Source organism: Trichechus manatus, unplaced genomic scaffold (assembly GCF_000243295.1).
Source record: "Trichechus manatus latirostris isolate Lorelei unplaced genomic scaffold, TriManLat1.0 scaffold00135, whole genome shotgun sequence".
In the NCBI taxonomy this organism is placed as follows: Eukaryota; Metazoa; Chordata; class Mammalia; order Sirenia; family Trichechidae; genus Trichechus; species Trichechus manatus.
In genome coordinates this window covers 3,179,658-3,203,601 of record NW_004444071.1, presented here as the reverse complement: position 1 = coordinate 3,203,601, position 23,944 = coordinate 3,179,658, and the positions used below count along the sequence as shown (strand labels likewise).

General features: G+C 38.8%; 1 protein-coding gene and 1 long non-coding RNA gene across 2 annotated transcripts in view; one reads left to right on the top strand and one right to left on the bottom strand.

The window, feature by feature from the left end:
- Positions 1–10,947: 10,947 nt before the first annotated feature.
- On the top strand, positions 10,948–18,720 carry LOC111822165 (uncharacterized). The gene is made up of 3 exons (XR_002825425.1): positions 10,948–11,705; positions 13,442–13,632; positions 14,825–18,720. It is a non-coding gene; the product is annotated as an uncharacterized LOC111822165 (long non-coding RNA).
- Positions 13,626–23,944, bottom strand: part of PDZD2 (PDZ domain containing 2) — a 304,746-nt gene continuing 294,427 nt past the window's right edge. Inside the window, exons 21-24 of the mRNA XM_004385222.3 lie at positions 21,074–21,175; positions 20,081–20,351; positions 18,689–18,823; positions 13,626–14,935 (exon numbers count right to left, since the gene is read on the bottom strand). Of these exons, the coding sequence (XP_004385279.1) occupies positions 14,769–14,935; positions 18,689–18,823; positions 20,081–20,351; positions 21,074–21,175 (675 nt within the window). The 3' untranslated portion in view covers positions 13,626–14,768. The remainder of the gene's footprint in view (positions 14,936–18,688; positions 18,824–20,080; positions 20,352–21,073; positions 21,176–23,944) is intronic.

Genomic DNA, 23,944 nt, shown 5'->3' with positions numbered 1-23,944 from the left:
GAGGTAGCTATCCTCCAAATTTCTTGGCATAAACAAGTGAACACTTAAGCATTGCATGCATTTGTTGAAACATCTCAGCTGGTATTCTGTCAATTCCTGGAGCCTTGTTTTTCACCGATGCCTTCAGTGCAGCTTGAACTTCTTCCTTCAGTACCATTGGTTGAATGTCGACCAATTCTTTTTGGTACAGTGACTGTATATTCCTTCCATCTTCTTTTGATATTTCCTGGGTCATTCAGTTTTTTTGCATGTAGAATGTTTCAGTATTGCAACTTGAGGCTTGAATTTTTTCTTCAATTCTTGAGAAATGGTGAGCATCTTCTTCCCTTTTATTTTTCTAACTCCAAGTCTTTGCACGTTTTATTGTAATAATTGACTTTGTCTTCTCAGGCTGCCCTTTGAAATCTTCTGTTCAGCTCTTTTACTTCATCATTTCTTCTACTCTCTTTAGCTATTCTACATAAAGAGCAAGTTTCAGAGTCTCTTCTGACATCCATTTTGGTCTTTCTTCCTTTCCTATCTTTTTAATGACCTTTTGCTTTCTTCATGTATGATATCCTTGATGTCATCCCACATCTTATCTGGTCTTTGGTCATCAGTGCTCAGTGTGTTCAATCTGTTCTTGAGATGGTCTCTACCTTCAGTGGGATATTCTCAAGGTCGTACCTTGGCTCTCGTGGACTTGTTTTAATTTTCTTCAGCTTCAACTTGAACTTGCATATAAGCAATTGATAGTCTGTTCTGTAATTGGCCCTCGGCCTTGTTCTGGCTGATGATATCGAACTTCTCCATCGTCTCTTTCCACAGATGTAGTCGATTTGATTCTTGTTTATATTATTACATAGTTTATATTATTGATTCATATTTTGTATCATTTTCTTTATTTTAGCTCACTTTGAGGTTTTAAGTTATAGTTGTCATCTGTTTCCTGGGTATGTCTTTCTGGTGTGCTTTTGTTATCTGTAGGAATTGTATTTGCTCCGAATTCTCTTTTTTCTTATAGTAACATTATATGCAGTTTCACCTAGATTATCTTCTGTTACTCATTTTTATATTAAATTAATTTTCCTGTTCTTTTAGAAGAGACATGTGGTCAGGGTAGGTTTTCTGATGTTATTCTCTAGACATCCCTCTTCTGTTTTGGTGGTGTTAAGAAATAAGGCAGCTTACTTCCTGAGATCTTCTGGTTCTGCTCTCCTCCCCCACTTTTGTCTGGATTTGTCTCCATTGTTCTTTTGTTGCGCAATTTTGATTCTATTCCCGGTATTCCTCAGTATACGTTGTTGGCTGGTCAGTTTTGAGAGTTCACAGCATGCATCAGCGCTTTCAGCCTTCATCACTTTATCATGGACTCCACACACTTGCCCATTAGGTGAGGGTGGAAAAATTCTACCAGTTTCAGCTGCTGCTATCCAGTTGGCCCTCTGAGCTGTCCTGTTGAGTTTGTTCATCATGTTGGGGTATCGGGACCATCAGGTGCCCTGTGGCTTCCTTCTACTTCCCTTGCACAGATCCTGCTACCTAATTGGTCTTGTTACTGTTATGGTTTGTTCCCACCCACTTGTATATTTTGGGGTTTGTGGGGATATCCTGTTACCTAGGTTTATGGTAGATCTTTACCATGGTTTTTCTTTACTAGTTGCTTTGTGTGTATGTAGAGTTTCATCAGAGAAGCAGGGTATGGGGAGATTAAAAAACTCTGCCACTGGTCCTTTCATCTTGCCTGAATCTCCTGGGATAGCTTCAATAGTTTCTTATTTGTAGTATGGTTAAATCATGACTCTATTGCTGTATAGCTTAATTTAGTGCCACTCTTACCAGTAAGACCAATTGCCATTGAGTATCATGCTTATTCACTTTATGATTTAAAAAAAATTTAGCTTTTGTTTTTTTTTTTAAATTGTTCTTGTATTGTTTTCCTTTCTTGCTTTTAAATCTTTGACCCCTCTGGAATTTTATTTTGTTGTCAGAGATTTTGTTGGAAGGGATCTAGCTTCTTTTTTTCCAAAATACCTAGCCAATTTTTTCAACACTATTTGTTTTGATGTTTTGAATTCAGAATTATTACATGTATTTAGTCTTTGTTGCAATTGGTATTCCATCAGTTCCTGGAGCCTTGTTTTTTGCCATTGCCTTCAGTGCAGGTGGGACTTCTTCCTTCAATACTATTGGTTCTTGATCGTATGCTACCTCCCAAAATGGTTGAATGTCGACCAGTTCTTTTTGGTAGTGACTGTGTTTTCCTTCCATCTTGTTTTGACGCTTCTTGTATCATTCAATATTTTGTGTATAGAATCCTTCAGTGTTGCAGTTTGAGGCTTGAATTGTTTTCTTCAGTTCTTTCAGTTTGAGAAATGCTAAGTGTGTTCTTCCCTTTAGGTTTTCTAACTCCAGGTCTTTACACATTTCATTATAATACTTTATGTTGTCTTCTCGAGCCACCCTTTGAAATCTTCTGTTTAGCTCTTTTACTTCATCATTTCTTCTGTTAGCTTTAGCTGCTGTATGTTCAAGAGCAAGTTTCAGAGTCTCTTCTGACATCTGTTTTGTCTTTCCTTTCTTTTTAATGACCTTTTTGCTTTCTTCATGTATGATGTCCTTGATGTCATTCCATAACTCACGTGGTCTTCGGTCATTAGTGTTCAGTGCAGTAAATCTGTTCTTGAGATGGTCTCTAAATTGAGGTGGGATATCCTCAAGGTTGTATTTTGGCTTTTGTGGACTTGTTTTTTTTCTTCAGCTTCAACTTGAACTTGCGTGTGAGTAATTGATGGTCTGTTTTGTAACTGGCCTCTGGCCTTGTTCTGACTGATGATATTGAGCTTCTCCATTGTCTCTTTCCACAGATGTAGTCTATTTGATTCCTGTGTATTGCATCTGGCGAGGTCCATGTGTATAGTTGCTGTTTATGTTGTTGAAAAAAGGTATTTGCAATAAAGAAGTCGTTGGTCTTGCAAAATTCTATTATGTGATCTCCGATGTCGTTTCTGTCACCAAGGCCATATTTTCCAACTACTGTTCTTTGTTTCCAACTTTCGCATTCCAATCAGCAGTAATTATCAGTACATCTTGATTGCGTATTTGATCCAGTTCAGACTACAGAAGTTGGTAAAAATCTTCAGTTTCTTCATCTTTGGTATTAGTGGTTGGTGCGTAAATTTGAGTAACAGTTGCATTAATTGGTCTTACTTGTAGTCATATGGATATTATCCTATCACTGACAGCATTGTACTTCAGGATAGATCTTGAAATGTTCTTTTTGATGATGATTCTGATGCCATTCCTCTTCAATTTGTCATTCCCAGCATAGTAGACCGTATGATTGATTCAAAATGGCCAATACCAGTCCATTTCAGCTCACTAATGCCTAGGATATCGATCTTTATGCGTTCCATTTAATTTTTTATGACTTCCAGTTTTCCTAATTCATACTTTATTCATTCCATGTACCGATTATTAATGGATGTTTGCAGTCATTTCTTCTCATTTTGAGTCATGCTACATCAGCAAATGAAGGTTCCAAAAGAAGACTCCAGGAATAGATGGAATACCAATTGAGATGTTTCAACAAATGCATACAGTGCTGGAAATGGTCATTCATCTATGCCAAGAAATTTGGAAGAGTTGGCCAACTGACTGGAAGAGATCCATATTTATGCCCATTACAAAAAAGAGTGATCCATCAGAATCTGGAAATTATCGAACAATATCATTAATAGCAACATGCCAGTAAAATTTTGCTGAAGATAATTGAAAATTGGTTGCTGCAGCACACTGACAGGGAACTGCCAGAAATTCCAGCCAGATTAAGAGGACATGGAACAAGGGATATCATTGCTGATGTCAGATGGATCTTGGCTGAAAGCAGAGTATACTAGAAAGATGTTTACCTGTGTTTTATTGATTATGCAAAGACATTTGACTGTGTGGATCATAACAAATTATGGATAACATTGTGAAGAATGGGAATTCTAGAACAGTTAATTGTGCTTATGAGGAACCTGTACATAGACCAAGAGGCAGTCGTTTGAACAGACGAAGGGGATACTGCCTGGTTAAAATCAGGAAATGTGTGTGTCGGCGTTGTATCCTGTCACTGTAGTTACTCAATCTGTATGCTGAACAAATAATCCAAGAAGCTGGAGTATATGAAGAAGAACTCACCATCAGGATTGGAGGAAGACTCATTAATAACCTGCAATATGCAGATGACACGACCTTGCTTGCTGATAGTGAACAGGACTTGAAGCATTTGCTGATGAAGATCAAAGACCACAGCCTTCAGTATGGATTACAACTCAAACATAAAGAAAACAAAAATCCTCACAACTGGACCAGTAAGCAACATAATGATAAATGGCGGAAATATCCAAGTTGTCAGGGATTTCATTTTACTTGGATCCACAATCAGCGCCCATGGAAGCAGCAGTCACGAAATCAAACGACGCATCACATCGGGCAAATCTGCTGCAAAAGACCTCTTTAAAGTGTTGAAAAGCAAAGACGTCACTTTGAAAGCTGGACAATGAATAAGGAAAATGGAAGAATTGATGCCTTTCATTATGGTGTTCAAAAAGAACAGTGGATATACCACGGACTGTTAGAAGAACGAACAGCTCTGTCTTGGAAGAAGTACATTAAGAACGCTCCTTAGAAGCGAGGATAGCGAAACTTCGTCTCACATACTTTGGACACATTATCAGGAGGCACCAGTCCCTGGAGAAGGACATCATGCTTCATAGAGTAGAGCATCAGCAAAAAAGAGGAAGACCCTCAACGGGATGGATTGACACAGTGGATGCAATGATGGGCTTAAACATAGCAAGGATTCAGAGAATGGCACAGGTCCGGGCATTTTGTACGTAGGGTTATTTTGAGTTCGGACCGATTAGAGGGCAGCTAACAACAACAGTTAGTCTTTCTTCTACTGGCTTACCTGTGTTAATTCTGTGGCAGAGGAGCCACTGTTTTCATTGTAGTAATTTTGTAATAATATTTTAATAGGACTAGTTCCTGTCTTATTATACTTCTTTTTCAGAATTATTCTGTTATTTTTACATGTTTATCTAACCAGATAGACTTTGGAATCATTGTGTCAGGTTAAAAAAATTCTTTTGAGGTTGTTATTGTATTTACATTACATTTATAAAGTAGTTTGGGGAGAATTTAGATCTTTATAACATTGAATTATCCTGTCTAAGAACATATCTCCCTATTTATTGGAGTTATCTTTTATGTTCTTTATAGAGTTTTGTAATTTTTTTAGGTGTTGCTAGCCCTTGCTAAGGTTAAATTTATATTTTCAGTTGCTATTGTGAATACAGTGTTCCCTCTTACAGTATATTCTAACTGGTTATTATTTATATATGAGAGCTCTTGTTTCAGAGAATGTTAATTTTTGATAGCCACTTTACTGCAATTCTAGTATTTTATAGTTTTAAATTAATACTTTTGTGTTCACATGTACTCAACCTTTTGTGTAGAAATCATACTTTTTTTTTCTTTCCATTATTAATATCTCTTTTTTGTGTGTAAAATTGCATTGGCTTGTGCCTTTAGAACATTGTTGTTTACAACCATAATAGTGAGCATGTTTTTTGTGTTGTTTTCCTGACTCTATTGGGAGCATTTCCAGACTTCTGTATTAGAGTTACAATGCTATTGCAGGCTTAGAAAGTGTCTGTTGATGTCTTTCACAATGATAATCTTTTTCTTTTTTGTCCTATTAATATAATGAACTGCGTTTATGGATTTAATTTCAAACCATTGATACATTCCTAGAATTAACATCAATTTATCATGTGTTTTCTTTAATGTACTGCTGGATTTCTATTGGCAAACATTTAATTAGGATTTTATTATTTATAAATTTGGCCCATTTTCATTGTAGTCTAAGCATTTTTCAGGTTCATCTTCATGTTACTGACTTGGATTTCTATAATTTGATTTAACTTGATATTGTAATAGGGCTTTTGGTTTGATTTGGTAAAGGTGGTCTCTCCAATTTCTTTTCTTCTACCAGATCCATATTAATCTCATTTGGTTTTCTTTTCTTTGCTCTTGTGCTTCTTAGAAGCCACATTCTCTTTAAGTACATTGAGAATACAAAACATTTGTTAAAATTTTCTTTAGATTCCCAAGGCAGTCTTCCAAATTATATTTTTTATGTATGTCTTTTATATATTTCATCTCCCCTTCTCCCTGTTCTCCTCCCTTCCCTTTCCCAGTTCTGTATTCCTGAGTAGGACCCTTATTGAATCTGTTTAATGGGGGGAAGTAGGAGGTTCTAGCTACCTCCAACCTATCATTTGTTTAAGATTGGTCAATAACGGATGCATTATCCTTTATAGCTCTCTGTTTAAGCATTGTTCAGTTCATCCTTTAGGAGAGAGGGCAGGTTGTATACTAGCTAATTTTAATCTCTATTCAGATACTCTGCTTTGGGGGACTTGGAAGGGTGGTATGTGGAGTGGTGGTGGTTGTGGTTGTTGTTAGTTGCCGTCGAATCAGTTCTGACTCATGGTGACCCCCATGTGTGCTGAGTAGAACTGCTCCATAGGGTTTTCAAGGCTGTGACCTTTGGGGAGCAGATTGCCAGGCCTGTCTTCCGAGGTGCCTCTGGGTGGTTTTGAACCACCAACCTTTCAGGTAGTAGTCCAGTGCTTAAACTTTTGTGCCAGTTGCTGTGGCCTTTTGGGGGCTTTGAGGAATTGAGTTGGGTAGGTGTCTCACTGAATCCTTTGAGCCCTTTTACAGGAGCTCCCCTCAGATCAGACCATTCCTTGCCTATTTCTCCTCTGATCTGCCTAGCCTAACCACCAAAGCACCTGATAAAATGAAAATAAGCCCTTTCTTCAACCTCACCTTCCCCTCTGGGTGCTTCCTGTTTTTTTCTGGGACCCACTGTCTCCTGCAGTCCCTTCTCCAAGCTAAGGGTTTGTTGAACTCTCATTTCACAGTACCTGTGCTGTATCTCCTATTCAGAGGAAATTGCATCCAATTTCATTGTTCTTCAGTTTGGGCTCAATTTCACTGTACATGGTAGGTAGTCTTCAAGTCATACAATGGGTTTGTGGCTTTTTCCATATTAAAAATAGAATTGTCCTCTTTGTATGCATTTTAGTGGGCTTCAGGGAGAGTTATGTAAACAAGCACTCTCTCAGGAAACAGTTCTACTCAAATAGGAGTATGCTGAGCCCATCAGAATCATACTATGGGGATGTATATGGAAAATCAGGCAGGCAACAGAAACTCTGTGATACAGAGTAGGGCAAATTACGACAAAGCAGCATCCTTAGGAGGCAGAAATTTCTAGATAAAGAAAAGGTGAAGAGTGGGGGGAAACAGACCCACAGACAGCAGCGCGTCTTACCAGCAGAGGTACACTAGGTGAATGAAGATCATGAATCCCAGAGTTCATGGCCTGATCATATGCCGGGTTCCATACTGGATTTCTGTGAGATTCCAACTTGCCTTCCTACTTGGGCTACCCTAGGCTAGTGTCTGTATCCTAAAACCAAAAGAGCCTAAGTCAAGTAAATGTTTTTATTTCATTCTGTGAAACAGGAACCCAGATCATCGAAGTTCATAATGGCCAGGTAGAGGCTTTGAGGAAAATGAAGAATGTAGTCATTATGAAGAAGGGAAACAATTGCCAAGCAGCATCAAGGGTCCAGTTGAGGTTGGGAACCATGGTTTTTTTATTGTTGCAAAAATATATATAATATTTGCCACTTCAACACTTTTCAGGTATATAGTGTAGTGACATCAATTACATTAATCGTGTGCAATCATCACCATAATCTTTGCCAAATTTTCCATCACCATAAACAGAAACTGCTTTCTGAACAGTGACTCTCCCTTTCCCTGTCCCTCCTGCCCCTGGTAACCACTAACAAACTTTGGACTGTATACATTTGCTTATTCTTATATAAGTGAGATCATACAATATTTGTCCTTTTGTGACTGACTTATTTCACTCAACATGTTTTCAGGGTTCATCCATGCAGTACCATGTATCAGAACTTCATTTCTCTCTATGGCTCAGTAGTATTCCGTTGTATGCATGTACTGCATTTTGTATATCCATTCATCTGTTGATGGACATTTGGGTTGTTTCTACCTTTTGTTTAGTGATTAATGCAGCAATGAACACTGATGTACATATATCTATTTACATTGCCTGTTTCAGTTCTCTTGAGGATATACTTAGGAGTGGAATTGCTGGGTCATAAAGGTAGTATGAAGCCCTGGTGGCGCAGTGGTTAAGAGCATGGCTGCTAACCAAAAGGTTGGCAGTTCAAACCTACCAGCTCCTTGGAAACTATATGGGGGAGTTCTACTCTGTCCTATAGGGTTGCTATGAGTTGGAATCTACTTGATGGCAATGGGTTTGGTTTTTTTTTGGTTTAATGGTACTATAGGATGTGGAACAAAGAATATCATTGCTGATGTCAGATGGATCATGGCTCAAAGCAGAGAATATCAGAAAGATGTTTACCTGTGTTTTATTGACTATGTAAAGGCATTTGACACTCTAGATCATAACAAATTATGGATAATATTACAAAGAATGGGAATTCCAGAACACTTAATTGTACTCATGAGGAACCTGTACTTAGACCAAGAGGCAGTCATTCAGACAGAACAAGGGGATACTTGTGGTTTAAAATCAGGAAAGATGTGCATCAGGGTTATATCTTTTCACCGTACTTAATCTGTATGCTCACCAAATAATCCTAGAAGCTGGACTATACGAAGAAGAACGTGGCATCAGGATTGGAGGAAGGCTCATTAACAACCTGCGATATGCAGATGACACAACCTTGCTTGCTGAAAGTGAAGAAGACTTGAAGCACTTACTGGTGAAGATCAAAGACCACAGCCTTCAGTATGGATTACACCTCAACATCAAGAAAAAAAAAATCCTCACAACTGGACCGATAAGCAACATTGTGACAAATGGAGAAAATATTGAAGTCGTCAAAGATTTCATTTTCCTTGAGTCCACAATCAACACCTATGGAAGCAGCAGTCAAGAAGTCAAAAGACGCATTGCACTGGGCAAATCTGCTGCAAAAGATCTTTCTAAAGTGTTAAAAAGCAAAGATGTCACGCTAAGGACTAAGGTGCGCCTGACCCAAGCCATGGTGTTTTCAGTTGCCTCATATGCATGTGAAAGCTGGACAGTGAATAAGAAAGACTGAATAAGAATTGATGCCTTTGAATTATGGTATTGGTGAAGAATATTGAATATACTGTGGACTGCCAGAAGAACAAACAAATCTGTCTTGGAAGAAGTACAGCTAGAATACTCATTAGAAGCGTGGATGGCGAGACTTCATCTCACATGCTTTGGATGTGTTATTAGGAAGGACCAGTCCCTGGAGAAGGACGTCATGCTTGGTAGAGAGTCAGCAAAAAAGAGGAAGACCCTCAACGAGATGAACTGACACAGTGGCTGCTAACAGTGGGCTCAAGCGTAACAATGATTGTGAGGATGGCACAGAACCCGGCAGTGTTTCCTTCGGTTGTACACAGGGTCACTGTCGACTCGACAGCATCTAACAACAACAGTAATGTAACTTTTTGAGTAATCACCAAACTGTTTCCCACAGCGGCTGTAACACTTTGCGTTCGCACCAGCAGTGTGTAAGGGTTCCAGTTTCTCCACATGCTGGCCAACATTTGTTTTCCCTTTTTTTTTAAATGCTAGCCATCCCAGTGAGAGTGAAGTGGTTTTGATTTGAATCTCTCTGATGGCCAGTACAGTTGAGCACTTTTTCATGTGTTTGTTGGCCATATGAACAACCTCTTCAGTGAAATGTCCGTTCAAATCCTTTGCCATTTTTTTATTGGACTATTTATCTTTTTCTTAAGTTTGTAGAAGTTTTATGTATATTTTGGATATTCGATTCTTATTAAATATTAGACCCTTAATGGATATATGATTTCTGAAAAATTTTATCCCAGTCTACAGGTTGTCTTTTCACATTTTTTGATAAAATCCTATGATAAACGGAAGTATTTTTTATGAGGCTCTATTTTGTCCTTTGCTTCTTGTGCTTTTGTTATTGTATGTGATAATCCATTGTTTGTTAAAAACTAGGCTCTGCAGCCATGCCACTACATTTTCTTCCAAAAGCATTTTATGGTTTTAGTTTTCACATTTAGGTTCTTGATCCATTTTAAATTTGTGTATGGTATGAGGCATAGATTCTAATTTTTTATTCTGCATGTTGAAATCCAATTTTTCTAGCACCGTTTATTGAAGAGCACCCTTGTTGAAAATCAGTTGAGCACAGATGTATGGATTTATTTATGGATTTCTAGACTTCCAATTCTATTCCATTGGTCTATGTGTCTATTATTATACCAGTACCAGACTGTTTGGATTATTGTAGCTTTATACCATGTTTTGAAATCAGGAAATGTGACTCCTCCTCCTTTTTTTTTTCAAAATTACTTTGGCTATTTGGGGCTTCTTTGCATTTCATATAAAACTGAGGATTGGTTTTTCCATTTCTGTCAAGAAGGCTGTTGGAATTTTGGGATTGTGTTGACTCTATAGATTGCTTCGAGTAGTAGGGGCATCTTAATAATATTAAGAAGTCTTCATTAACATGGAGTATCATCTTAACAACATTTATTTAGGTCATCTTTAATTGTTCAGCAATGTTTTATAATTTTCAATAGTATCAGGCTGTGTGATTTTTCTGTAGGAATAGGGGCACAGGAATCAAGATGGCTGGTTGGAAGGATTGGCTGATAAGACAATGGAGGTGGAGAAAGGGGAATGTCTTAGTTATCTAGTGCTGCTGTAACAGAAATACCACAAGTGGATGGCTTTAACAAAGAGATTTATTCTTTCACAGTCTAGGAGTCTAGAAATCTGGATTCAGGGTGCCAGCTTCAGGGGAGGGCTTTCTCTTTCTGTCGGCTCTGGGGGGAAGGTCCCTGTCATCAATCTTCCCTGGTAAATGAGCTTCTCAGTGCAGGGACCCTGGGCCCAAAGGATGCGCTATTCTCCTGGCTCTTGCTTCTTGGTGGTATGGGGCCCCGGTATTCTATCTTCATACTATAACCAAAGTGATCTTCTCAAAATGTAATTCTAATCATGTTATTTGCCTGTTTAAATCTCTTCTCTGATCATAACCAGAGCCCTATAGGCATTATCCCTGCCTTTCTCAAGTCACTCTGCCTAGCTCTCCACTACAACCATTTTCTTTCCATCCACAGAACCTTTGAACAAGATATTCCTTCTCTATGAACTGCTTTTTCTTCTCTGCTGAGGTTACCCTTTCGTGAGCGTTCGCATGAGACACAAATATCTTCACTACTTTGGCCTATTTAGAGAGGTCTGTCCGCATACCTCTTCCCATACCTCCTTGTCTCCAATTTTCCAGTCATGTTCCTTCCAAGTCCCTGACCATCCAGCCAAACCATTGGCCAGATGTGCAGTATAGAATTGCACATCTGGCAATTTCCCTTCATCACTGTCCTTCAGGGAGGTCCCAGAAAGGGGCTGTAGTGCAGCCACTGTCCATTTATATTTGAAGCAGACCACACCCTCAAGGAAACTCGCTTTCAAATGAGTGGCTACTCACAGCAGATCCCATCATCATGGACGTGATCGCACATCATACAACTGCCAAACCACTAAGAATCACAGCCCAGCCAAGTTGACACAAACCTTAACGATCACAGTGAGTATGACTTAGAAGATCAGGAAGTTGTGGTCAAAGAATGGGATGTCTGATTTTAAGGTTTTGGATGGTGTCAAGATCCTGAGAATGGCCATCGAAAACAGTAACTGACTTGACTTCTATTGCCTTTGTACTCCTTATTTTTAGGTAATAGTTTAAGTAATACTTGGAGCCCTGGTGGTGTAGTGGTTAAAAGCTACGGTGAGCTATGGCTGCTAAGGTCAGCAGTTCAAAGCCACCAGCCACTCCTTAGAAACTCTACAGGGCAGTTCTACTTAGGTAATAATAAACATTTCTTACAGTGATATTTTAAAAGGTTACTCTAGAGATGCAAAAACAATGAAACAAAAAGCAAGTACTAAGCAGAAAAAAGCAAGTACTAAGCAGAGTGTTTATTTCTTTAAAATTACTTAAAAAAAGGCTGTTTACAGAGATGTGGATTTACATAACTTGGCGACGACATCTTAAAAATGTACAGGCTATTTCATATTATTGCACTTACTCTTTAATATATAAAGCATTTCATTTTACATAAATAAAGGATAATGTATAATATACAACAATTGTGGTGCCAATGAAGTCAACCATAAAATTAAATGAGATGTGGTGGGGAGGATGGAAATGAAACGCAACCTGTTTCAACCTTCACGGTATATTCTTGCAACTATGATTTACATGTTATAACACATATTTACCCTCATAGCTTATTGTGAATGACCAGTTAAAAAACCAAAACAACAACAGTTTTAGTGGGACAATACCATTAGTGTACACTTCAGGACGTGTGGGAGTTTATTAGCCTAATTAGTATACTAGTCATGCCTTGAACACTGAAGACAAAAAAAAAAAAAAAACAGCTTTCTATTGTAGGGTCAAAGACACAGCTTTTGCTTCTTCCCTTAAATTCCAACTGTCAGCCAGTGAATCCTTCTGGCAAGATCTAGTAGAAATGGCTGATGGTTTTAAGTTCAGGAAGCAAGAGGCCCATCTACCCTTCCTTGTACTCTGTAGAAATGAGGATTAGGGACTCTCATTGCTCTAGAAGTTTCTATCTGTTCACATGAGTGTGCATTTCTTAATAGTAGGCAGAGCTGTGTAAGCATGGAGGTAATAGTTTTCAGTGTTGACTTCAAATAGTGTCTTGTCATTTAGGCAAGAAAGCAGAAACCAGGAAACTGACCCCAGAGACTTAAAAAAAAAAAATCTAGCATGCACCTTGCACTGACTTCCTATAGTATCCTACCTGTAATTTTAGTGAAAAGTAGAAGCTACATTGATTAGGTCTTTCTAGCTAAGTCCTGTACTGCATTCTCCTTTGTATAAACTGTAATAAAATGAGAAATCTGGCTTTAGACAAGCCAGATCTAGTTTCACTTCCATTTGAAGAACCTCTCTGGGGCGACTCCACAGACCTTCAGAGTCAATCCCTTGGGAATGGTCATTCAGAAAAATGGTGTACAAAAGGTGACAGCTCAAGCACCTCCATGATCCGGGGGTATCATGACCTCTGAGTTCTCTTCTCTAAGCTGTAGGTTATTTAAAGAAATCACAAACATAAAACTTACTGTCATCGTGTGTGGGTACAACAGATGTACCCTCCGCCCACGTCCCCAGTTAGTCTGCGCCACCAAGGACTGGGGGTGTAACTATGTAGTTCTGCTCCTTTACCTTGAAAGGGTGACTGACCCTGTTTCTCCATTTTCCTCCTCTGTGGTATTACATTTTGGTAAATGAAGCTGATGAAGGTTTGGAGTCTATTGAAGAAAAGTCAGTCTGTGACAACGACCGGCACATCAAATAGGAATGGCTATCATGAAGCCTGTGCTTCGAAAGGAGGCAGAGCCAGGATGAGTCACAAGCAGCATGAGTCACAACGTCTTCTGCAAGGAGACATTTTTTTGGCAAAAGGAGAAATTTGCAAAAACAGGTAAACAAGTGAAAACAGCAAAAACTTCAGTCACTGCAGAGCTGTGTCATTATGCCCAGGGTAGGAAAAGAGATCCAATCCTCAGAAACATTACATTTCTTAAGTATGTCAGGAAAGAGGGGAAAACCCAACCCAACAAAAAAAGTCCCCTAAAAGGATACTTGACTTCTAAAATTTTAAGTAGTGCTTGGTGCATAACGTATAGAAATGGAAACCCAGTGACTAATGTTTTTGACAACTCCTGTGTTGACCAGCACTTATTGAGGACAAGCTGGCAAACGAGAGGCAAGGTGCTTTCAAATCTGGGACTCTGCTCTTTCTGAGCAGGGACATTCATGGCTGCTTAGTGCACTGCAGTGGAGCTGCTGCTCTGGAAGACAGCCTCTCGGCTTCTACTTCTAGAGACAGAAAATGGTCAACCGTCAGGAGGACCAATGACCCCACACAGCTAAACTCTGCACCCATACATTGCACATTATGCTCACTAAAAAATATTACTTTATCTATTTGGCTTTTTTTTTTTTTCCAGAGAATCCTGAAGTCCCCCACTATTAGGTCATAATTCATTTTCTTTTTAAAGTCTCATTTACTTTTCAGGGTAATGTATACAAATCTATAGCTTCTCCTTGTATTAAATGTGCCTAAAAGCACTGTTATTTACTTACAAAATATATGAAACGATAGTCCTTTTAGTTGTGACATTTGTGGTGCCCTCAGACTTCAGGAGCTTCTTAATCACCAGGATTGGGTATGTGGGGAGAGGTGGCAAGAGGGGCACAAAAGTGTCGTTAAGTGTTTCAGATGAAGAAGGGCAAGTCACATCTTGCACCCCCATCAGCAAACATAAAAGGCTGGTGACAGGCACTCAAACAAAAACTAAAATGAACCTTCCCGGCCTAGCGATCCAGGTGGAAGATTCCAGAGTACAACTTCATTGCTGCAGCACACACAATGCGGCAGGCTTCATGTATGTGTCAAAACTTGGAGATTTTTATAGTCCTTGCCAACACAAATGTTTCTCTTTGTTATTTCAGGATCCCATCATTTAAAGAAATCACTTTGATTTTCTAAAGTAAGAAAGCAACTGAGAAAAGATTTTAAAAAAATGTAACAAGCACTAGTGGTACATGCCTGTTTCATGAAGCATTTCTGTGCTTTCTAATTACTAATTGCACAGGTCCCTCTGGGACAGACTTCATAATATTCCAGGCATCAAAATGCATGAGCCCAACCAGGGGTTTTCCATTAATGGCAAGAATTTCATCTCCAGCTTCTATTATTCCAGCTTGTTCAGCTGCACCACCTGTAAGAATAAATTCAGAGTAAGTAGAAGAATTGATGTATTTGAATTGTGGAATTGGCAAAGAATATTGACTATACCGTGGACTGCCAGAGAATGAATAAATTAGTCTTAGAAGAAATACAACCAGAATGTTACTTAGAAGCAAGGATAATAAGATTCAGCTTGCTTACTTTGGACACATCATCAGGAAAGACCAATCACTAGAAAAGGACATCATGTCTGGTAAAGCAGATGGTCAGGGAAAACTAGGGAAACCCTTAGTGAGAAGGATTGTCACAACAGCCGCAGCAATGGACTTGAGCATAAAAATGATGCAGGACTGTGCAACTTTTGTTCTGTTGTACATAAGTCACCGTGAGTGGGAGCTGACTCGACGGCAACTAACAAAAACGAGTGCTTTCGCTTATGTAGTATTTTAAATAGATTTCAAGTCAATTAAAAACTTAAATGAGAAAAATCTCTAAACTCTATGTTTACATCCTCAGAATAGGGAAATACTTCCTAAACAAGATACAAAAAGCATATACCCATAAAAATAAATTGAACAACATTAAAAAACTCTGTAGCATCCACCCCCCAAATAATGTAAACAAGATAAAAATAAGAAACCGACTAGGAAAAGATATTTTCAATATATTTAATCAACATAAGATTAATACCCAGATTGGATAAAGAACTACAGGTAGTCCCCAGTTTACGACTGTTTTTCTTTCTTTTTTGGGGGGTACATCTTATCATTAGTAATATATGTGTGTATGTCTTAAAATATATCTGTAAGTTTATATGTAATGTTTCCAACCCCTAAAGACAAGATACTGATAACAAAAAGCAATAATAACAAAAACTAAAAAAAAAAAAGAAGTATTACACTTACGTCAGAAACCGACTTACGACAGAGCTGTCAGATGGAACCCCGTCTTAAGTCGGGGACTACCTGTACAAATCAATGAGAATAATACAAAATAAAGAGAAAACCGGGCAAAGGAAGTCAATAGCTTAAATACCAATGGCAATAAACGCAGGAAAACAGGCTCCGCTTTTACTGTTAACAGATATTGGCTGATACACCAAGTTCTGACAATCAGTTACTACATGGTTATCAATGACTGTGGAGATTACTAAACTGATTAATTACACGCAAAAAAGTTTATATATTTCTACATTATAACTTTTTGTATGTAATAGCTTTGAAGAAAACACAAGTTTAAGCCCTCCTCCACTTACTTCCTGATACATATATGTCTTCTAAAACAAAAATACTGAAAAAGACATGTATAATGGCTATGGAGCCTCTTTATGCAAAAAATAATGTTGAAAGAGAAAAATGCCAAAGCATGAAAATAAGAATTTTCTCAGAAATCTTAATTAGATCGCAACAAGTCTGATAGTTATCATAATTTCCCCCTTTTAACTAAGATGATTTATTGGGGGAAATAACTAATATAAACATAAGTATTTTTTCCTGTATTTCTTGGCTGACGTGGTTTCAACTTTTGTCACTGTCTATTCATTTCCATTACCCAGTTTTTCTCTTTATTTTATATATTTCCATTGAATTGTAGTTCTTTATATATTTTAGAATTAGCCCTTTGTTGATTAAATTCATTGCATGTATCTTCTAGTTGTCACTTATATTTTTTTATTTTTGCTTATGAATTTTTTTGCTATACAGAAGTTAAACATTTTTTTGCTTTTTGTGTATTGTTTAAGAAACCCTCCTATTGTAATTTTTAATAATGGTTATTGCTGATATATAGGAAATGCTATTGATTTCTGTATGTTGACTGTAAATCCAACAACCTTGGTTAACTATTTAGGCTTGATATTTGAGTCTCGGATTATTTTTCAATCAGGAAAAACAATCTGCCAATAATGAATAATTTTGTCCCTATATTTCCAATTTTATATCTCTTTTTATTATATTCCTTTTTTTTTTTTTTTTGGTAAAATGATAATAGAGACACTTTTAAAAAGCAGCCCAAACAAATTACTGTACTATTGAAAATGTTCTAATTCTTACCTGGGTAGCTGCTGCTTCACAGAGGAGGTTACAAATTTAAGTATTTACTTTTTTCATAGATAGATAAAACCCTTGACCTTCAAGAAAGCTTGAGGGAATTATGACATTTAATTCCTTTATTATTCAAAGAAAATTTTTTTGTTTTAAACCTATGCAAGATAGCAGTATTGCTGTATTTCTTTCTGCTGCTTGAGCTAAAAGGCACAGAAAAACAAGATGAACAGATGACTTGTACCCATGAAATAGGTAAGAAGACAGAATCTGTGGATAAGCTCTAAGCCTGTACAAATCAACTAGACAGATTCATTAGTCTCCAAAAAGAATGAAGGGAACGGCCTACTCTTAAATACAGAAATACAGAATGCCTTTTCACAAAAATTAAAACTGCAGGCTCACACACAAGAGCATCTAAAATGCTGGTCCATGGCACAGACACTTCTTTCTCCTTCTTTTCTATTTATTACAGTAATTTTCATAGATTTCTGGCCAGATGCCACAGACAAAGGCCAAGAAGCATCCAGGACACCATCCCTGCTCTGCTTGAGGTAGGTATGGAGGATGCTCATCTCTCCTGAGGCTCCCTCTCCACTGCAACTACAGTGGCATCCCCAAGCTGACTCAGCGGATCTAGCTGCTGCTTTAGCCAGCTTCAGCTTCTGATCCATTCATTTGCAGGCTTAGGACACCTTTTGGCTGTGTCCTTCTTGGCCTTCAGAGGCTGCTGGGTGACTTTTCAGTGGCCAAGGTGATGGCCACTCCATCTTCCTTCACTGTGTCTTGCTATTACTCCTGAATGACAGTTTATCTGGGTACAATGTTTTAGGCTGACAAGTATTTTTCCTCAGTCCTCTGAAGGTGTTATTCCGTTATTTTCTGGCATTCATGGTGGATGAGGATTGCTGCTTCTAATTTGATTGTAGTGCCTTTGTGAGTAATCTGAATTTTCTGTTAGCTTTTCAGATTTTTTTATTCTTTATAAACCTTAACATATCATAATAAAATTTCAGAATATAAAATTCATCCTGTTTTGCTCTCTGATGCATTTTTTAATCTGAGTACTCCTGTCTTAGTTCTGGAAATTTTTTAGTCATCATATCTCCAAATATTTCCTTTCTCTCATTCTGGTTTTTCTTTCTGGAGCTCCTCAATATATCCTTGTATTCTCATCTCTTTATTTATATTTCTCTACTGCAATTTGTATGGTTCCTTCCTTTCTATCTCAATTTTTATAAATTTCTCTTTTCACATGGGTTTACTCTGTTTTTAAATTCTATTTCTTAATTTTTTAATTAAAAAAAAATCTGCTCCTTTTGAATACTCTCTTGGTCTTATTTCACAGGTAATATTCCTGCCTTTATTTTTTAATTGGTTCTCCTGTTTATTGGGTCTGTGGCTATCTCTCACGGCAGTGGATTCTGCCACTAATAGCTGTGTTTCCTTACATGTTTATTTAACTTCCCTGTGACTCAGTTTCTTCTTTTGTAGAATGGGGATAATGATAGTACCTACCTGATAGAGTTGTCACATGGACAACGTAAGTTAATACCCGTAAAACACTCAGAACAGGGCTGACACAGTAAACTCTACATATCACAAAGCACTAAAAAAATTTTTAGATTAAACATTTTTTAAAACAAATTTGGTTTCCAAATGGAAGGCACTGATATTTCACTGAAGCATACACAGAAAGAAAACAGGGAACAAAAAGCTGATTGAGTGTTCTAGAACATTACCTTTGTATACTCTTTTAATGAACAGAGGCCCATCTCCAGATACAGAAGACTTTCCTCCATCCAGACTTAATCCCAACCCAGCAGAGGTCTTCAGCACTTCCACACACACGGCATCGTGGGCAGCTGTGTTTCTCCCTGCAGCAACAGCATTTGTAAAGATGAAAATGACTAGTTTCCTCATCAGACACCTGTCCAAGTTCCCCCAAATGCATTACCTTGTGTACTGTGTGCTCCCTAGCTCTGTCAAGTCCCATCTACCTTGAAACGCCTATCAGAGTATTTGAGATCAGCATTACTGTTGGTCTCCCAACACTACTGCTCTCCTGGCTGTGTTCCTGCTGTACGCACATCCGTTTGTCTTCCGTGCACTCTCTGCTAACACAGAGAATGACTTTATGTCCATCCAGTTCAGATGGTGCTGGGGCAAAGGTGAGCGTGACAATGCCTGATGACTAAGGTGTTTCCTGATGGTGGGAAGTGCTTCGGCTCTCTAGAAGAGTGACAACAGAGCAGAAGAAAGACCAAGGATACCCTGACATGCAGAGGCCTTAGGCAAGAAGTGTTTCCCATTTGTTCAGTGGATCCAGTGCCATTTTCACTAAAGCCATTACAAAGAGCTCAGGCCACAATGAAGCCAAGTTGAGCAGAAGGGGTTTCTGCTACCCTCTACTTTATCAGGGAGATATGTTAAGAAGACACCACAGGCTGTCCCACCCTGAGCTTCCGTACATTCTACTCTGCTCTCTGGACTAGAGAGAGACGACACCATTGCACTCTTAGTAGACGGGACACCATGTAAGTCTGAAGTACTTATTTGAAACCAGTGATCAGCCTGTGCTTCAGAAACAGAAGCAGTGCTTAGCTCTGGGGCTCTGAGTATGGAGGGCGTATAGGTTACGTTCCAAACCTCTTCTTAGTGAAGCTGGTCAAGGCTGCAGCCTTGGTTTTTAAACACAAACACTTTTGCCTCTCATTTCTTTGTTCTTCTAAAACAGGAAAGAATACCAACCTTGATGTTTTCCAAGGATAAATCTCAGTTACGGAATTTCTCCTTCAACACTGATTCCCCCCATCACAAGAGTTTCTTGCTTTATTCACCAGTCATGTTACCTCCTAACAAGGGAATGTGAATTGTAAAAGGGGCTTCCTTCTTAAGACGTTTTGAGAAGGTAACAGCAGCCATTTTAAAGCCTCAACAGTGTGGCTTTAACTACTGGCGGACATTTACAATTTGTAACACTGCTTTTGCAAGAAGTATCCACGAGCATTAGCATTCACTACATTTACTTTCTCTGACCCAGAAATTAGCAGCTATTTCCCTTCATGTTCCATTTGAATCTACTCTTACCTGCCAGCTGCTCACATTCTGTTGGTGTTGAACTAATATCTTACCAATTCCAGGCTCCAGGGTGATGTTCTTTCTGTACAGTGTACCCTTCCCATTAGCTGTGGGAGGCTCCAGCCTGGTAGAGGGTCTGAGTTGATCATTTCTCTTCTTGATAACCACGAGGGCATCTTTGTGCTGCTGTGCCTGATGGAGAACCTTCACGATATCCCTGTGGGCGAGGCCAGCTAATGAGGTGCCATTGACTGCCAGAAGGAAATCCCCTCGGTTCATGGTCCCTTCCTGAGAAGCCGCCCCCTGAGATAACACCCTGTGCACCTGGGACAAAGAAAGGAAAGGGAACAAAAGCCAAATCCATTTATGCCCTCCAGTAAAAGCAAGAGAGTACCTGCAAATCTGTATTAAAGGAATTTTCTAACGTTAAAATTCCCAAATTATACAAACCCTTGGTTTATGAAAAGCATATATTCAACAGTGGGGATGGAATTACAAATTTCAGTTCCAGCATACAAACACATTTTTTACTCAACAACTTCTTACTAGTGTATAATATGTGCCTGGCATTCCCTGGGGCGGTAGGAATCTGAACAGGAGCTGGTCTCTGGAGTCCCATGAAGGTGGCCTCCCAAATGATTTCAAAGGCCTTTGAGTGATGTAAAATTTTAAGTTATTGTTTCTTGAGAAAGAATTTTATAAGCAAACACAGCTTGGTCAACTGTAATATTTTTGACAGTGCTTAAATGAATAAAATATTTGGTCACAAGCTAAGGATGCAGACAATTGTATATGTATGTATGGGCATCTAGATCATTGAGCCTATAGATCATGTCAGCTGTGTGTTCAGGATGCTTATCTTTATCAACGAAAATATTACATACTACTCTTCCCACGTTTCCATTTTTATTTTGGTAGTAGGGAAAAAAAACCAGTAGTCTTTGAAAGGCATGTGTGACTACCGCTGTCTTGAATTCTGTGCTGATCAAATCCTGAGGCTGTGGAAGCAGTCACTTTTCCATGAGTGTCATGACATCGTCACTTACCACGATTGATTTTGGCTCCACATCAGTCCCTCCTGCCACACTGAATCCCAGACCTGAGCCTTCTTTTTTATTCAAGACTATGAAGCAAATGTCTTCTTTATTCTAGTGAAAAGAAACAGAAAAAAAAAAAAAAAAACATTATATTCCTTGTGCCAAGAGTAAGGAAATTCAGAAGTAAGTCCTCCTGTAGTGGCTGTGGTGCTTTTCACACACCCCACCGCCGCCATGGTTCCTCATGACTTCCACAGGGACATCGGAGGAGCCCCGTCCCAACCATCTCACATCCCTTCTAGGTAGTGTTTATATGACAAATTTGGAAGGTCCATCCTGTAACTATTAGGAGGAAGTGGACATGAACTGGGACAAGGTCAGGGGACAATTTGGGATTCCCAAGTCTTCAGGCTATTCTAGGTACCAGATTATGTCTTTGCAAATCTGGTCTCAGCACAGAACATGAAGGGAATTATCCTTTAATTCTACAATTTCGCAAAGCTAGTTTCAACAACAGCAAAGGGATAAGTGCTAAGTGGCAGGATGAGAGCACATGGAAGCCAGTTGTTTTGTTCACTGGATTTCAGGTGCAATTAATGAACTGGTAATTATAAAGCACAAAGACATTAAAACTAATAGTTCTCAACTCACAATAAGACTAAAACATTCTTAGTAATGTTGTAGGATTAAATAACAAAAGACTGTTCTAGGTTTCAAGCATTAATCAAAACATACCTTGGAATAAATTATTTTAAAATAAAACATTAGCAGTGTTCATTATTCTGGATTTTGCCGCCCTTCACCCACACACTAGAGATGATTCAGCAACATTTTAAAGATGAGAATTGCTAGGTTTCATGTGAAGTGATTTATAATCCGTCAATTGAATATGTTCTCAAACACAGCAATAGGAAAAGAATCTAATAATAGCTCTTACAGATTGATTTGATGAGAGAAAGTGAAAATGTTGAAAGAGAGACCCCTCTGTAACGGAAGCCAAATGTTCCATCTGTGTCCTGGGGAGGGAACTCAAGTATCTGAAAATAAGTGTTTAGTCCTATTAGTAAGGCAGGAGGCCTAAAACCAAGCAATGGTCTTAGTTTCCCAGGACCACCATAAAAAAATACCACAGACTGGGTTGCTTATAGAAGCCCTGGTGGTGTAGTGGTTAAGAGCTCGGCTCTAACCAAAAGGCAGGCAGTTCGAATCCACCAAAATCCCTATGGGGCAGTTCTGCTCTGTCCTGTAGGGTCACTATGAGTCAGAATCAGCTCGGTAGCAATGGGTTTGGTTGGCTTATGAGAACAGAACTTTATTGTCTCACAGTTCTGGAGGCTAGTAGTGAAATTTAGGGTGTTGGTGGAGCCATGTGCTCTCCAAAGGCTTTAGGGGAAGATCCTTGGTGGTTTCTCCCTGCTTTTGGTAGCCCCAGCATATGCTGGTAGCTGCAACATAACTCCCTCAAGTCTTTCCTCTCTTTGTCTCTGTCTCTACTTCTTTTTTATAAGAACAGCACCCAGGTTGGATTAGGACCTACCTACTCCTGTATGACCTCATGTTGACTTGACTGATAACATCTTCAAAGACTCTGTTTCCAAATACGTCAGTTCACAGGGGTTAGGACTTCAACATATCTTTTTGGGGGACACAATTCAATCCATAACAGCAGTGTTACCTCTTTAAAGACATTCATTCAAACCAAAGCCTCCACATGCTGATGGAGTCCATTTTGCGTACGTTAGAATGTCCTAGAGATCTTTTTGAGGTGGGAATTTTTTCTTCATAGGAAACTTTAATCAGGTAGAGAGAAGAGTGATGGTTAGGCTTCCTAAACAAAAATGGGAACATGTCTGATAAATGCTCTTTGTGTAGTTTTGTGGTATGTCTGAAGCTAAAACACGAATACACAGAAATTTAATTGCTTTCTTGGAGCAAAGACAGAATATTTGAAAATGGGACTGTCCTGGCTCCCAGGATACTTTATCACCAAAACTTTATTTAAAAAAAGTTTTTTTTCTTTGCCGCTCTAACCGGGATCACAACAGAGGGTTCTGGACAGAGCTGGAGAAAGATGTAGAACAAAATTCTAACACACACAAGAAAGACCAGATTTACTGGCCTGAAAGAGACTGGAGAAACCCTGAGAGTATGGCCCCCAGACCCCTTCTAACTCAGTGGTGAAGTCACTTCCCAGGTTCACCGTTCAGCTGGGGGTTGGACAGCCCCATATAACAAAACGGGACTAATGAGGCACAGCAGTTGAGGGTCAAGGGCCAGAAGGCAGAAGGGGACAAGGAAGCTGGTGATAGGGAACCCAAGGTTGAGTAAGGACAGTGTTGACATGTTGTGGGGTTGTTAACCATTGTCATAGGGCAACATGTGTACTGTTTAATGAGAAACTATTTTGTTCTGTAAACCTTCATCTAAAGTGAGAATAGCATTACAACTGGAAGAACGTAATCGATGTCACTGAACTGTGCATGTAGAAATTTTTGAAATGGTATATCTTTGGCTATGTATATTTTCACCAAAAGAAAAGATTGAGAAGGGAGAGGGTTGACATGTCGTGGGGTTGTTAACCAATGTCATAAAACAATGTGTGTACTGACTGTTTAATGAGAAACTATTTATTCTATAAACCTTCACCTGAAGTACAATAAAAAAAATAAACGGGGAAAAAATTTTTTTTTCTCCAGTTGTGTTTGAGAATACAAGTACCATAGAAACCGATTGTCGGCCTAAATTTTGTTGCTCTGAGAAGCCTAACACAGCATTAGGAAAGCAGATTGGCTATCAGGAGTTCTTCAAGGAGTCCTATACCAGGTCTGGGTGTGCTGAAGTCGGACCAGCAGGGCTTATTTTCCGCTTCTCCCTAATCTC